Source organism: Cyanistes caeruleus, chromosome 11 (assembly GCF_971803275.1).
Source record: "Cyanistes caeruleus chromosome 11, bCyaCae1.hap1.1, whole genome shotgun sequence".
NCBI lineage: Eukaryota > Metazoa > Chordata > Aves > Passeriformes > Paridae > Cyanistes > Cyanistes caeruleus.
In genome coordinates, this window is record NC_141711.1 from 10,847,935 (window position 1) to 10,862,456 (window position 14,522).

At 51.6% G+C, this 14,522-nt stretch overlaps 1 protein-coding gene across 2 annotated transcripts in view; it reads right to left on the reverse strand.

Annotated features, from left to right (window-relative positions):
- PLXNA1 (plexin A1) overlaps nt 1–14,522 on the reverse strand; it is a 111,661-nt gene that overhangs the window by 15,026 nt on the left and 82,113 nt on the right. For both annotated transcript variants that reach the window (XM_086845840.1, XM_086845842.1), the window contains exons 15-23: nt 14,265–14,401; nt 13,556–13,723; nt 12,596–12,689; nt 11,892–12,131; nt 11,591–11,734; nt 10,656–10,890; nt 9,179–9,321; nt 6,445–6,701; nt 2,512–2,578 (exon numbers count right to left, since the gene is read on the reverse strand). In XM_086845840.1, the coding sequence (XP_086701966.1) occupies nt 2,512–2,578; nt 6,445–6,701; nt 9,179–9,321; nt 10,656–10,890; nt 11,591–11,734; nt 11,892–12,131; nt 12,596–12,689; nt 13,556–13,723; nt 14,265–14,401 (1,485 nt within the window). The remainder of the gene's footprint in view (nt 1–2,511; nt 2,579–6,444; nt 6,702–9,178; nt 9,322–10,655; nt 10,891–11,590; nt 11,735–11,891; nt 12,132–12,595; nt 12,690–13,555; nt 13,724–14,264; nt 14,402–14,522) is intronic.

A 14,522-nucleotide genomic window follows, 5' to 3' on the forward strand; every position in this document is an offset into this window, starting at 1 on the left:
GGCTCTCCATGGGAGCCAAGCTAGAGAACAACTGCAGACACCCTGTGCACGCCTATGTTGATATGCTGGGAGCAGGCAGAGACAAGCCAGCTAATTCCCAAACTGTCTTATTGACTAGATCTAGCTCATCAGGCACCTAATATTGTGCATTTTTCAGCACTTGTCTCAATTTATCCATCTCCCTTTCCCAGAGGTGTCTCATTAAGGGTCTGATAAATGCTACTACAGGGTCCTCCTGAAAGCACCAGCCTTTGCTGGCTCCCCACACTGCTGGCCCTGGACATGAGGGCCTGTCCTGTGCCTGTCCCAATCCCTCACCCCAGTGTATCCCTGCTTGGAGCAGGTTTGCTGAGAGCTGATCCAGAAGCTAGGCACGTGGCTGTCTGCCTCATTTACATGCACAAGTACTGCTGGTTGGGGCACTTTCCCTGGCAGCAAACTGTCTGCTCTGATACTCTCCCATCTACTCATGGCCTTCTCCTGCTTTTGCTACCACCTGTGATCCTCACTGTCCAGAGACAGGCGAGAACAGCCTCGTGGGTCTCCTCGTGGGACTGACCCAGAAGAGGACATGACCACATCCTCAAGTCTCTTCCAGTTTAACCCGAGTGACTCAAGCAGTGGAGTTTCAACCACTTCCCAAGGAAATGAATCCCAGTGTAACAAATTGCACAGCCAGCAAGTTAATCTCTGTGTACATTTCTCTTGTAATGGTGTACCTAGATCAGACCTTTCTCCTGCTGCTACCACCCAGAGATTGGAGGTGTTTTCCCATGCCTAAGTCATGGTGTAGACAAGGACTACAAAGAGGCATTGCCCTGGTTCCACCATCCCCACACCTCTCACCTGCTACCTCATCTTCAGACCTGCTCCACAACTAGTAATGTCCCCAGAAGCCTCTCTGAAGGGGGACAAGGGCAGATGCAGGACATGGTGGTACATGAGCTAATCCAAAGTAGCTTCTGAACATGGCCCAGTCCAGCCAGGGACAGGTCAAGGATGCCAGGTCACACACACAAATTCAATGTCCCCAAAAACTGCTGTGGTGTTCGTAGCTGTGCACTGCACTTTGCTCAGCCAAAGCATGACCCTGTTCACTTCAAGGAGCCTTGGAGTTTATCCACAAGGAGAGCCACTCCTGCCTGTCCCACCAGGTTTACAGAGCTCAAAGAGCCCTCTGCCAGTGTTCTGCCCAATCCCACTGGGTACTGCTGATGCAAAAGGGCCCTGCTGGGCAAAGCCCTGGCACAAAGGGGAGGTGGGAGGTTTGACATCTCCCTATGACCAGCACAGCTCTTCTCTTCTCCCACCCCTGGCAAGCAATCTCCAGCATGCTAGATAGATTTTTACAGATCCAGGCTATTCCTCGACAGAGGCAAAAAGCCAAGTGCATGTAAGTGATATTATAAATCACCTCTCATTGACAATCACTTGAGTTCTGCTGAGACTCCTGCTCACTCTCATCTCTTGGCTGGAAATAGTTCAAACCCTCTTTATCTTAATGAGGGATGAAATCCCACAAAAACAGCTGTGTGCCACCCAGCCTCACTGCACCGACACCAGGCTGGATCCCAAGGAACAGCCCTGCTGCCTGACAAACCAGTGGCAGGCCTGCAGGCACCATTCACCCATCGGAGTCATCCCAAAGTTGCAGCAGGACTGAGCCTGGGGTCCATGTGCTGGAGCTGCTGCTGTGTAATCTGCATGGAAACTGGTGCAGCTCTAACAGGTGGAAGCACTGGTGCTGATGGAATAAATGTTCTCAATACTGGTAGATGCACCAGTGGTAAAAACAGAGCTTACACTGTGGCATCCTCTTCTGCAACCCTGATGAAATTGGGAACAGGTGAATTCCAGCTAAAAGGCTCTGCAGCCTCATGCAGGTGCAGTGGAGAGCTCTGTCCCTGGCTGTCAACAAGCCCCTCAAGGCATCCATCCCCAGCAGGGCACCCTTGGCAGGGGAAGCAGCAGCAGAACTGGAGATGCCTTCAGGAAACAATTCCCCTACCACAGAACCTCAGTGTTGGAGAGATGAAGGAAAAGTAGCAGCATTACATGAAGAGTGCAGCTCAGCAAACTACAACTCAAAGAGGCAGAAACAGCCCCGATCACAGTCATGCCTACAGAAGGATCAGCTCACAAGGCTTTTTCCTCCTGAGTTCCACAAGCAAAGGCAAGAAGAGAGGGATGGGGACCACTCCAAGAACCAGTTGAGTTGCTTCAGATTTATCTTTCCTCAGGGCACCATTGTTAAAATCTCAAACCCACTACGCATTAAGCAATCCAAATCTGGATTTCATTTCCCAATTTCAGCTATTTCCCAAAAAGGATACCAGAATCACATCTCAGGAAACCAGGATAGAAACAGAGATCTGGGAAGCAATCTCTGCTGTGGGAGGGAGCAGCAATGCTCAAGAACATGTCAGCTTGGATTTTGGGTACCATGCTACCTGGCCCAGCAAGGCAGGAACCACCTCCCTGTCCAAACTGTGCCACCCTTCCCAAACTCACCTTCAAAAACTTGTACAGCAGAAACGTGAACCAATTTGTCAGCATCTTCTCTGCCACCGACTCCGTTCTGTAGGGGAAGGTAGAGAGCAAAGCCGTCAGCAGAGAATATTAAAGGTCTCTGATCTCACCCATTGCCACTTTACCCTTCAACTGTAGCTAAATTATTTTTGGCTTTAAAAGGCTTCATCTGGAAAGGAGGCTGAAAGCAAGGAGCACAAGCAGACAGCACAAGCTCTGCTGGAAACTCTGCCCACCAGCAGACCCCCAGGAGAGAAAAGCAAATTGGTCTCCAGCATGTTTGGAGAGCTGCAACAAGTCAAGCTCAACCTTGTACCACTAGGGACACCAGGGGATGAGAAACTTTCTACTTCTCCCTGGTACCTTCTACTTCAATGAACTTTGTTTCTTCTACAATGTCCCATTGGAACCAGGCAGATCTCCCCACAGGAGGATTGTATGAGGCACTTAAGCCAAGTACAATGTCCCCAAACCTACCTCAAGCTCCCCAGTGAAAGTACAACCTGAAGGAAGGGCTGAGGTTGCAATGCAAAGACAGATCGAGCTGGAAGCCCCTTTCCCCAGCTGGGAGCTGCTGTTCCCTTCTGGTCCTGCAGAAGTACTGCCATTGCCCTGACACAGGCCACCACTACTGGTGACATGGGACTTCCCTGCAACCCCTGAAGCGGCCCTTCATCTCCAAAGCATCAACTATGGATGCTTTGATACCATCTACTATGGTCCAGGGCCCATAGTAGAGCAAGAGGACACTGACCACCACCAGTCCACTGGTACATGGCCTTGGTTAAAGACACAACCAGATTTAGGTCTGGAAACTTTGACCCAAATATTTTTTTTGATCAAACTTATCCTCACTACTAATTCAGCTGAAAACAAGGGGATTAAAGAAGGAGGGAATAAGAGCAGTGGCTGGAAGCTTAACCTGTTTTCCATGTACTTTTGGAACACACTGTGTCAGGCTTGGAATTTAACCCTTCCATGCCTGCATGGTGAAGTTTAGGGTTACTGTGTGTCTCCTTGCAGTGGAGTGGTGATAGGAGTTTGCAAGTATACAATGCTGCACCCACTTTCTCCAAAAGAAATTTAAAAATGGAGCCATGCCTCTCAGCTTTTGGATATGCAGTTAAAGGAAGAAGACAAAGCTGCCTTGAGAAAACCTATATATTACCCCTACTTTCCTAAAGCACGGTTCAAATCCAGATGCCACTGTGCTCCAGAGCAGCAGGGAAGGTCCAGGGAGTGGCCAGGGCCTGCTGGGGACCATGCACAAGAGGGAGAGCAGGATCCCTCAGGATGGGTGTGAAACATGGTGTGTCTGAACAGAATGAGGGCCCTCGAGGTGCTGGTCCTGCAGGATGTGCCACAGCAGCAGAGAGAGGGACATGGAGCCATGGAGGGAGCCGAGGGTGACACCAGACCCTGGTGAACCCTGCTGCCCTACAGGTGCAGCTTAACATGCCTGTCTCTGCACCACACCTTATCTCTCTGCCATAAGATTAAAACTCCCCTTAACATAGCCATTATTTTTAACATGGCCTTCACTCCTTCTAAAATCTTTAGCTTATCCACCCATTAATTACCAGATCAGCCACTTGCAAATGCAGATGGTCCTGAAAGCACAGGCAACACTAATAACCTCAGGGACGTAGGTGCATTCCTCTTGCACCAGGGAAACAAATACAAATGATTGACTCAAGAAATAAAATCCAGAAGGAACCAAAATGTTAGAGCCACCAGAAGGAGTCCCACTGCCCAGTTCCATGCACTGCCCAACAGCAATGCCATGCCCAGCAGATGGGCCAGGAGCTGCTCCCAAAGACCAGATGGCTGGGGCAGGAAGTCTACTTTCCCAGAGTTTATTCAAGCTGACTTGGTGTCATATGGTCCCTTCCAAGGTTTTCTCTTGTGCTAATGGGACTTAGCCCTTTTTGCCCTCCCTGGAATAGCACAGCCCTCCTTAAACCATTTGAGGACAGCATTACCTGAGCCTTCAGGGAAGGGAAGGCTTCATGCCCCTGCCAGGAAAGAATAACCCACCACAGGGCACAAAAAAAGGGAGCAGGAAAGGGACATGGAGAGAAAGCCAGTGGAGAAGTGGACTGCAGCTATTCAGCAGACATCCTCCCTAACCCCAGAAAGGACCTGACAAGCCCATAATGCTTATCTGAAGTGCCACCACTCAAGCTCTGGCGGATGTTTGTCTTTATCCGTGATAGAGCCAGATGCCACAGCAATGGGGGGATTATCCAACAACCAAATAAATAAATAACAGCTCTCCCCAGTTAGATCAATGCTAATCCAGTTGCCCTGGGCAGTAAGCACACTCTCAACACCCAACAGCAAGGCTAATCAAACAGATAGAGAAGCACAGCTCTCGGCACCACTCGCTCTGCACCGTGGCTTCAAGAACAGTGTCTCTTTGTTAAATATCACTCAGGGAGGCAGAAGCAGGGCCCTGGCCAGGGGACTGATCCCTGTCCTAGCTGCAATGGCCCTTGAGCACTGTGGCTGGGGACTGGCAGTCTTTGGGTGCTGGTATAGGCCGGGCTCTGCCCCTGTGCCACCGCCACGGCTCAGTCACTGCTGCCGGCCTCCTCATGATGTCTTTTATTTATATTTTATTGATTTACTTCAGGGCTGGAAACGCATTCTAAATATTTCAGTGAACCCTGGTGTTATGGAGGAACGATTGGAAGAGAAGAGCCTAAGAATGCAGTCAGGGGAGAGGGTTGGGGAACAGCGGCTGGCACCTCCAAGACCCACCCCACTCCCCGACAGCCATCATCTGCACAAGACACTGCTAATGAGATGCTTTGAGACGTTAAGGGCACCCTTGTGATGTGATAAATGAAGCAGAGAGAGCAAGAAAGCAACGTGCCTAACGAGATGGGCAACACGGACGTAACTGGGACCAGTTCACATCTGGGTCTTCTCCAGGTGTTTCTCCAGGGCCAAGAGTACAAAACCTGACAGGCTTTGTCCAGCCTGGCCACACCATGAACATCAATTGATCTTTGAAAGATGCCTGTACTTCCTGAGCCTTTCTGGTGCCATGCCAGCCCTGTGCCTCTCAGCCATCCTTGCATCTCTGCCAAAGGCTGGTGGCACTGGGCTGCGGGAGGTGCAGATGGGGAGGCAGCGCCTGGCATGCAAAGGGAGAAGATGGCACAGAGAGCCTCGAGCTGAACCAGTGAGCTTATTAATAGTTTTTGTTCAGGACTTGGTGTATCTTTCAATATTCATCAGCCCGTGATGAAGGAGAGCTCAGAGCTATCGTTAAATATTGATGGGGCAGGCAGACTCACGGCAGGGCTTGGCAGGCTGCCTCCTGCTTGCACTTCCCCCGGCCCTGCTGAGACTCCCAGCCTGCAGAGATCTGAGTGACTTTCCCAGGAAAACCCCCATGTGACTGGCAAGGCGGGTAAGCTCTGAGGAGACAGCAGGGAAAGGAGGACTCCTGGCTGCTGCCAGCCCATGGAGGCACCCACTCAGCCCAGGCAAGAGCTGCCCCACATGCCAAGAAATGTGGAGGACCACCTGGTCACCTTCCTTCTCCAGGTGACCTACAGCAACACACCACAGTGCCTGACACTAGCATGTACCCTACCTGCACCAGCTGCACAGCTGGTGAGCACCTTGCCCTCTCCTTCCCAGGCAGCATGAGCTCACACAGGCCAGACTGGAGTGAGAACAACCCCTGGCTGCTCCTGAATTGGCTGGGGCCAGGTAGTCCCACATCCCTCTCACACACAGACAAGCAAGGAAATGCTTGACCACAGACTCAGTGCTCTCACTGCCACGGCCAACACCAAAGCCATCGCTGGTGGCATCCCCAAAGGACACCAGCTCTTGTCACTGCGCTCAGAAGTGCCTGGGCACTGTCCCACAGCTCCAGCCTCTCAGGGGGACACTCACCTCCGCAAGAGCAGCTTGGGGTGGTTCTTGCTTTCCAAGTTCTTCTCAATAAGGTCAGACAGGAGCTGTTTCAGCACCCCCGTGGCATACTCCATCTCGCCCTGCAGTGCCGTCATGATGAGCGAGGCCACGTTGCCGCGGTCCCGCATGGAGAAGCTCCGTTGGGCCTCCAGAGTTCGGATGAAAGTCAGCAAGAAGTGCTTCTTGTTCAAGAGCTGACCAAAGAGGGTCAAGGACTTCTCCACATTAGCCTGGACCTGCAAGGATAGAGCAAAGCTGAGAGACAGGCATGATGGGGAGGGTGACGAGAAGGTGGCTGGACTGAACCACACCCTCAATCCCAAAAAAAGGAAACAATGAAAAAGGGTCAAAAAGTAGCTGGCCTAGGTCTCTCCCTACTACCAAGCTTCCCCTTTGGTGATCAGTCTCAGTTTTCTCAGGAGAGTTATCTAGTCTGTAAAACCCCATCATCAGATTAACACAGTCTCAGGACATCAATGTATATATATATATGTCTATACAGACACACCCTTCCATACAAAGACTCTCTCCCACTTGTGTGCAGACACATAAACACACTTCCCTCCCATAAACAAACACTCTTTCTCTCCCAAGCACACACACACAAATTATAATTTTCAATTTCAGCTAACAAGCAGCTCAGTTCCACCCAAGTCACTGCAACATGTGCTTTGGGTATTACACAGAAAGCAAATAAAGCCACAAGCCTGAGCTCCACCAGTACCAAACCTGCCTGGTTTGGGGGGATGGATTTCAGATAGGGAAATAATCGCAAAAATCTGACTGTCCCACTGCAGACACAGCCTAAAACAGTCCCTTTACTCATGAGACATTTGAAGTTGTATTTCTGGCCATATTTGGCCACGTAGGACGCAGCAGGGATTCAGCTCTGACACATTCACACCTGCATTGCCATCAGCAGCCCAGCTCTGGCCAGCCCTGACCACATTTGTTATCAGAAATGATTATTTTTACAATTCTCTGTTTTCCCATTAGAAAAGATAGTTTCCTCTGAATAAAAGCCTTCTTGTGATAAAACGTAATTTTTTTCTTTAACTTCCCCCTTTTCTTCCGAATTGGGAGAATGAGCATTAAATTTTGCTTCATGTCGGTATTTGGAGACAAAACAACACTTTTCATTTCAAAACACCAACTCAAAATGAAGAACAGAGTTTTGACACATCAAATCATTTCACTTCAATCAAAACTTTGGATTGGCGCTCTTCAGTTCAGTGAAATTCCTCACAGTTGTAACTTCCCTCTCCAAAACACTCTTTCCTGCTGAACAAAAACCCCTGTTTCCCACCAAGTCCATCAATTCCGAGCCCCTGTGTTCAACTTGCTGATCATTAGTAGAAATGAATGAACAATACTGAATGAAATATTTAATCAGGCTTAAAGTCTCACAAAGCAAGCAGCCTCCCCCTAAGCCCTGCAGAGGAAAGGAGCTGGTACCGGCGCTCACTGTGGATTATTAGCATGTGCGTGAGCAAGTGCCGCTTCCTTCCGTCACTTGCAATAGCTAATGTTACACTCTGAGTAAAGAGACAAATAAAAGCAAACCTGATTAAATTATATGAAGCTTACACAACTCTAGTTGCTTTATTTAATCTCTTTTGGGGATTTTTTTTTTCCCCCTTCACAAATTTAACCCCTTGCTTCCCAGGCCAGGCTGAGCTGGTATGCTCTCAGGCAGGATATTTTGTGTTAGGAGCTGGAAGTGGACACAGTCCACCCAGCCTGCCACAAGAAATGCAAAATTCCTCCTCTGATACCCTTTTTGATGCCCTTTCCACTTTCCCTCTTTAGGGAAAAGCTGTAAGAGCAAGAGCAGAGGTGAGAGGAGAGGCAGGCATCTGCACAGACAGGAAGGGCTGTGCCCCAGGGAGACCTACACGCCTGCTTTGGCTCTGAGCATCCGGAAACCTGAGCTGCAAGGGGAAATCCATGGAAACAGGGTCCCCACCACCCTCCAGAGCTGGGATTAGGGGCTGGGGAAACAGAGCAGGCAGAAGGCCAGGGCCCACGCCGTAGCCATGCTGGCGTACAAGACCAGCACGTGCACTTGCAGTTGGTAAGAGCTTGTTGTGCTGTAATTAGTGACCGTGCATCCTGCACCAGGGCCAATTACTTCTCCTAAATACATTGTGAAGCCCACGTCGACATTAATTACTGTGCTGGGTCAGCAGTGAGGGGAAGCGAAGGTCACCCCCCTCCTTCCTCTAATCAAGAGTGGCCTCAGCAGCCCAGCACACGAGAAGCAATTGCTGTGCAATTGCATGCACTAAATTACACAGAGGTGGGGAGGCCAGGAGAAGAGAAGGAGCTGGTTTGGGGAGCAGAGGAAGGATGCCAAGGATGGGCTCTGCATGGGGAAATGGAGCCAAACAAGCAGGCGATGTCAGACAACCCTGCTAAAAACAAGCGACCGGTCAGGCATCAAACAAACCCAATTGAATAAAGCAAGTGCTGTAGAAAATGACAGCAGCAATGATATTAATATAAATATTGATATTAATGTCAGAGAGCACAGTAACCATTTGGCAGCCGGTCCACATCCGCGCCGGCTGCCACGTGGAGAGATGCACCACGCCGGGCCAGCATCCAAGCAAAGCATCTCTCCAGCCCCAGGGCACAGGGGCTCATGCAGGGGACTGTGCAGGGGCACATCCCCAATGTGAAACACTACAGAGACAGACAGACAGACCCACACCTCCATCTCTTTCAGCACAGGGTGGTCTTCTATCCCGGGGAAGAGAACCCGCATGGCGTAGGTGCGGTAATCCAGAAAGGGGATGCCAGCCCCATCCAGGTCGTTGGTCAGCTCGTTGATGTCTGTCTGCAGCTCAGCAAAGGCTAGGGTCAGAAAAGCAGGATTAAACAATACATCCTGGAGTCTCAGCACACAGCATTGGCACTCAGCCCCTCACCACACCCCCAGCACCCCACGGGTGGACCCTCCCCAAGGCATGAATATTCTCAGCATTTCTCTTCCTGGCAGGCTGTGATTGCCGTCCCCATCTCACAGATGGAGAAATTGAGCTGCAGAGTGTGGGAATGACATCCCCAGAATAAATGAAGTGGCAGATTTGGGAACAGAACTGCCAGGTCCCAGGGGGGTCAAATCCCCCCTAACCAGCACTTGCAGCCTCCAAGGGATTCTGAGGGCAGGGGGAAACAGCAAGGTTTGAACAAAAACAGAGCTTCTTGGGGAAGCCTAAACCACAAGATTGCCCTCATTTCTTATTGACCTAAATACTACTTGAGAGAAGAGCTTGAACACACCCACCCTGGAACCTCCCGATCCCAGCAGAGGCAGCTGTGATTCCCAGGGGAACATGATCCAGGGGGGTCCTGAACCTTTAATTGCACCTACAGGGAAAAGCTGATGGGAGAAGAGTCCTGGAAATGCACCAGGGAAAGGGGTTGGGGTGGGGGAGAAAACCCTCAGAAAAATCAAATTAACAGCACTTTAAAGGGAGCTGAAAGCCAGGCAGAGGACTGCAGGCTCGTCAGCCTGATGAGAAAAAACATACCGTCAGCTTGAAAGGCATGCTATCTTATCTGTAACTAGCGGGACTAGAAAAGAGAAAAGGCAGGGAAGAGATTGTGCCTTTTAATTAAAAGCAGATCCTTTTATCTGCCAGCTGTGGAAGACAAGACACCATCCCCTCCACCAGCTCCCTTCCCTCTCCCTGTCACCAGTGCCATCCACAGGCATGTGGAGGGATGGGGACTTGGGGGAGCAAAGGTTTGTCTTTCTTTCCCCTTTTTATTATCTTGTTTTCGGTGCGTGCTTCATTCGCAGCGTCCGGGCTGGCTGCGGCTGTGGCTGGCAGGGTCGAGGCCTCTGGAGCCAGCGCAGGGGGATAATGGGCAATTAGGTTTTATCAGCAGTATCATACAAGGAATTCTGTCCAATTTCACAGCATCTGTCTGTCACATAATGAGAGATCCACTGCCCACTCACAGGAAGCCTTCGCTACCCTGCTTGCTCTCTTTTCTCCTACTTGGAAAAATAGAGAAGAACTTCTTAACTGGAAAAATCCCTAAATCCCACCTAAAATGAGTTCACTTCCATTAACAAAGCAGCTTTTCCCCTTCCCATTCTCTCCCTGAAAGGCAGTGAGGAAAGGGTAGGAGCTCACTGAGCCTTGGAGCAGTAAGAAACACCCAAAGAGATCTCTCACCCTCTTTGCACTCCAGGGCCACCCGGGACTCCAGGTTGTCCATCTGCAGCTGGAGCCGTTTCAGGGTCCGGTCAGCATCCCGGGACTTGCGCTTGTAGGCGATGAGGACGATGATGATGATGAGGAGGAGCAGGCCGCCGCCGCCGCCGATCCCGATGATGGCGGGCAGGGTGAGCAGGCTGTCTGAGTAGATCTGCAGCGTCCCCGGCGAGAACTCGAACCCTCCAGCCTTGATCTGCACCACGGAGGGGGAAAAACAGACCTGCTGTCAGGGAGTATGTGCACAGGCAGCCCTCCCTGCTGTGCCCACCATGCTGGGAACTGGGGCGTGCCCAGCCCATGGCATGAATGATGTGGACAAATTCAGGTACGGCAGGGGCTGGTCCGGAGCAGCGTGAGGAGCTTTTATGGCATGCAGCACACGTGCTGCCAGTGCACGTGGAGCAGGCAGAGAGTTTGATGTCTCATTCAAACATTACAGTAACAGATGGGATGGGATGTAAAGCAAGTTTCCCCGTGGATGGGGAGCCTGGGGAGGACTGTGCTGGGTCCCTTTTAACATAGCAGAGTCCTGGAGCGCGAGCACTGCTGCGCTACAACCCCACAAACAAAGGAGCCTGCCTTGCAGCATGTGCCAGCACTGGGGGGCAGAGGTGGGAATCCCCCCTGCCTTGCACTCAGCACCAGCTAGGGCACAGAAACACCAAGCTGAGTGTGCAGGAGGGTGACAAAGTATTTAGTCCTACCAAGCATGTCATTAGGAAAAGGGATGCCTAGGGAGCAGGAAGATGACTCCTGAGGATGCTCCTGCACGTACACCTACTATCTGGTCCTCATTCAAGGATGAGCACACAGCAGGGCTGGTGCTGGGATAAAGACTGAAACTCTGAGACACATGAGGCACAAGGAGCAAAGGCACTGGTGTCAGCACTTACTGTGACTTTGTGTTGGCCAGTGAGGTTGGGGGACTCGCAGAGGAGCTGTGTCTCAGAGACCGTGAGGGTGCAAGGAGTGTCGCCGATCAGCACCGTGTAGTTGAGGCGGGAGTTACCAGCAGCTGGTGGGAGCAGGTTCCTGCCCTTTGAGGGAACAAGGAATGAGACTGTCAGTTCTCATGCAATGAGGAATGTTTAAAAAAACCCAACACGCAGCAAAATCTTTGCTCCAAGAGAGACAAAATGCCACCTCCACAGAGGGACATGTCCCTACCTCAGCCCCCAGGCACAGACTCCTTACCTTGAGGATGAGGGGAGAGCTGGGCTTCAGCTCCAGCATCCCTGTGGGGCTGAGCGGCTCAAAGACAGGGTCTGGGTAGTAGACAAAATTGGTGGTGTTGATGATCAGCAGGGCCTGGACGTTATCCATGACAAAGCCGATCTCATCCGGGCGGTCACCAAGCTCCGGAGGGCTCCGCACAGGGTTGTCAATGGAGGGAGCGTAGCACACCATGGTGGTGTCATTGTAGACAGTGCAGTTCTGCAGGAGGCATGGAATGAGGTCAGACTCACTCCCAAAAAGGTGGTCAGGATCAGACTCCACAAGGATCTCCTGACAGCAGCAGCTCTGGACACAGTTTCAATTTGGAATCTCCTATTCTGTTCTGTCAACAGGCATCACACCCCACCCCAGGGCAGAGACAGACTCCTGGATGGGCAGGCAAGATGTCACTGGGGATGGGCTCTTTCTGTCAATATCCTATGGATGTCCCCCAAACCTCCCACCAGTTTTGAATGCTGAGATCCCAACCCTCTCCTGAAAGCACCTGGCTGGAGGCTCTGCAGAGAGATTGGTGCCTCTCTTTGAGGCAGCAGCCCCTGGACTTCAGCCTCTCCAGACCATCACACTTGAAGGGCAAAAGGTGCATTTTCTGCCATGTGTTGCATATAGACAATATCCCTCCTCTTTGTGCTCTGCCCCCAGCCCCAGGCAGCACCACTTACATTCTCCCTTTCAGAGCTGCAGTACTTGGCCCGGATCCTGGGCTCTTTGATGGTGGCCAGGTTGGTGCCAGTCACAGTCAGCAATGTCCCACCACTAGAGACATGGACACAATGGGTTAGGAAAGGCAGCTTGGCACTGGATCCCCAGATCTAGGAAGGAAGCAGCCCTCATTTCCAGACAGATGCCCATCTGCCCCAGCCTGGATGAGCCACCATGCCCCAGGAATCTCTTATCCCACCCATATGTTGCACGGCTGGCAGGACCTGGCAGGCACTAATGACAAATCATTTCAGCTGACCCAAGGGCCAACTAGAGATATAAAACCTGGTAATTAGCATTGACATCCCACCCTGTGTGCAGGTTTAGGGCCTGAAGATGGTTCCCAAGCTAAAGCATTCACAACAGGAAAGCATCCCAAGAAATACATGTTCCTCTCTGCCACCCTTTCTCCACCACAGAGGCAGTGGGTGACAGGAGAGGCTGAACTCTGCCAGGTTTTCTCCATGACTTGGTGTTAAAAGCCCCTTGGTCCCAGAGACCTTGGCCATGTCCCTGGGGAGCTTGCTCCTCCTCAACAGCCTGGGGGAGGTTTCCCTTGGCACTAGCTCTTAATGGATTCCTTCGCCTCCTCTCCAGCCAATTCAAACCTTTTAGAAAAATATGTAAACATTTCAAAAAATCCCCCGATGGGAAATATTTTAATTTTATTTGCCGCCGCCAAATGTCAAGCTGAAATTAAGCAGATCCAAAGCACTCTCTGCTCTTGCCCCCTGCCAGGCTGAGCACTGTAGGCCAGGAGTTAGCAGGGCCCTGGTGCCAAGCCATTTCTCACACTCCTCTCGCCACATCTCTGGAGTGCAGCCTGGCAGTTATCTCAGCACTGAGATGTGCCCATCAGGAGCGGGAAATCCGTACGGGAAACACTCCCCCGTGCATCCCACAAGCTCCTTGCAATTCACCTGTTGATGCTCCATTCAGGATCAATCTTCTGGATGGTGGGGTCCTCTGTGTAGTTGTACTTCACCTCTGGGTTGCTCAGCTCTGCCCGGTTGATGTTGATGAGGATGGGGGAGCCGCCGGGGGTGTGCCCCGGGGGGGTCCTGCACCGAATCTCACGGGCGCTTCTCCTGGGGCAGAAACACAACCTGTCAGGGCTGGGCAGCCAGGGGCCAGAGCTGCCCGGGAGCCCCCTGCCCCAGCCCCTCTCCCCTTCTGGAACAGCTTGGGTGGGTGAAGATAGAAAGGAGAAAAAAAAGGAAAAACAAAAATCCAAGAAATGAAACAAAAGGCAGCCAGGAAAGACTGAGCAGCTCCTGAGCGTTCCCATCGTGCGGCGGCTGCAAACAGCAGCGATTAGGGCTGATAACCAGTAATTACTGCAGGAAAATATTTAAAGAGCCGCTCCATTATCATCCCTAATCTAAAAATTATCCACTTCATGCCTCAGGGCTTTGTGCTTTTACAGAAAAATCTCTGTTCTTAGGGCTCTTCCTGCAGCCTCTGACACACAGAGGTTTCAAGAGGAGACACCTTTGGCCACCCAGGGTGTTTGGCTCCCATGGTCCCTCCTGGCTTCCTAGCCCAGGCTTCTGGCTGCTGCTCTGTCTGGGTGTCCCACTGCCCTCAAAGGTGCCTGGTGCTGATCCTCCACCAGCGTCTGTCCCTCACCATGAAAAAGCACAGGGCCGTCCCCCGATGGTCACGGAGACGTTGCTGCCAGCATTGAGGTGGGTGCCTTCGATGGCGATCCAGGTGCCACCAGAGAGAGGACCCCGGGCTGGGACAACACGGGAGAAAGTGGGTGTCTGTCAAAGGAAAAGGGCATCCCTGGAGTCAGACAGGCTGGGAACTGAAAACCACATCCCCAGGCAGCTTCAAGCAGGTGACAGGGCCACAGAGGAGAGGGACCTGTCACTCAGCAGCCGG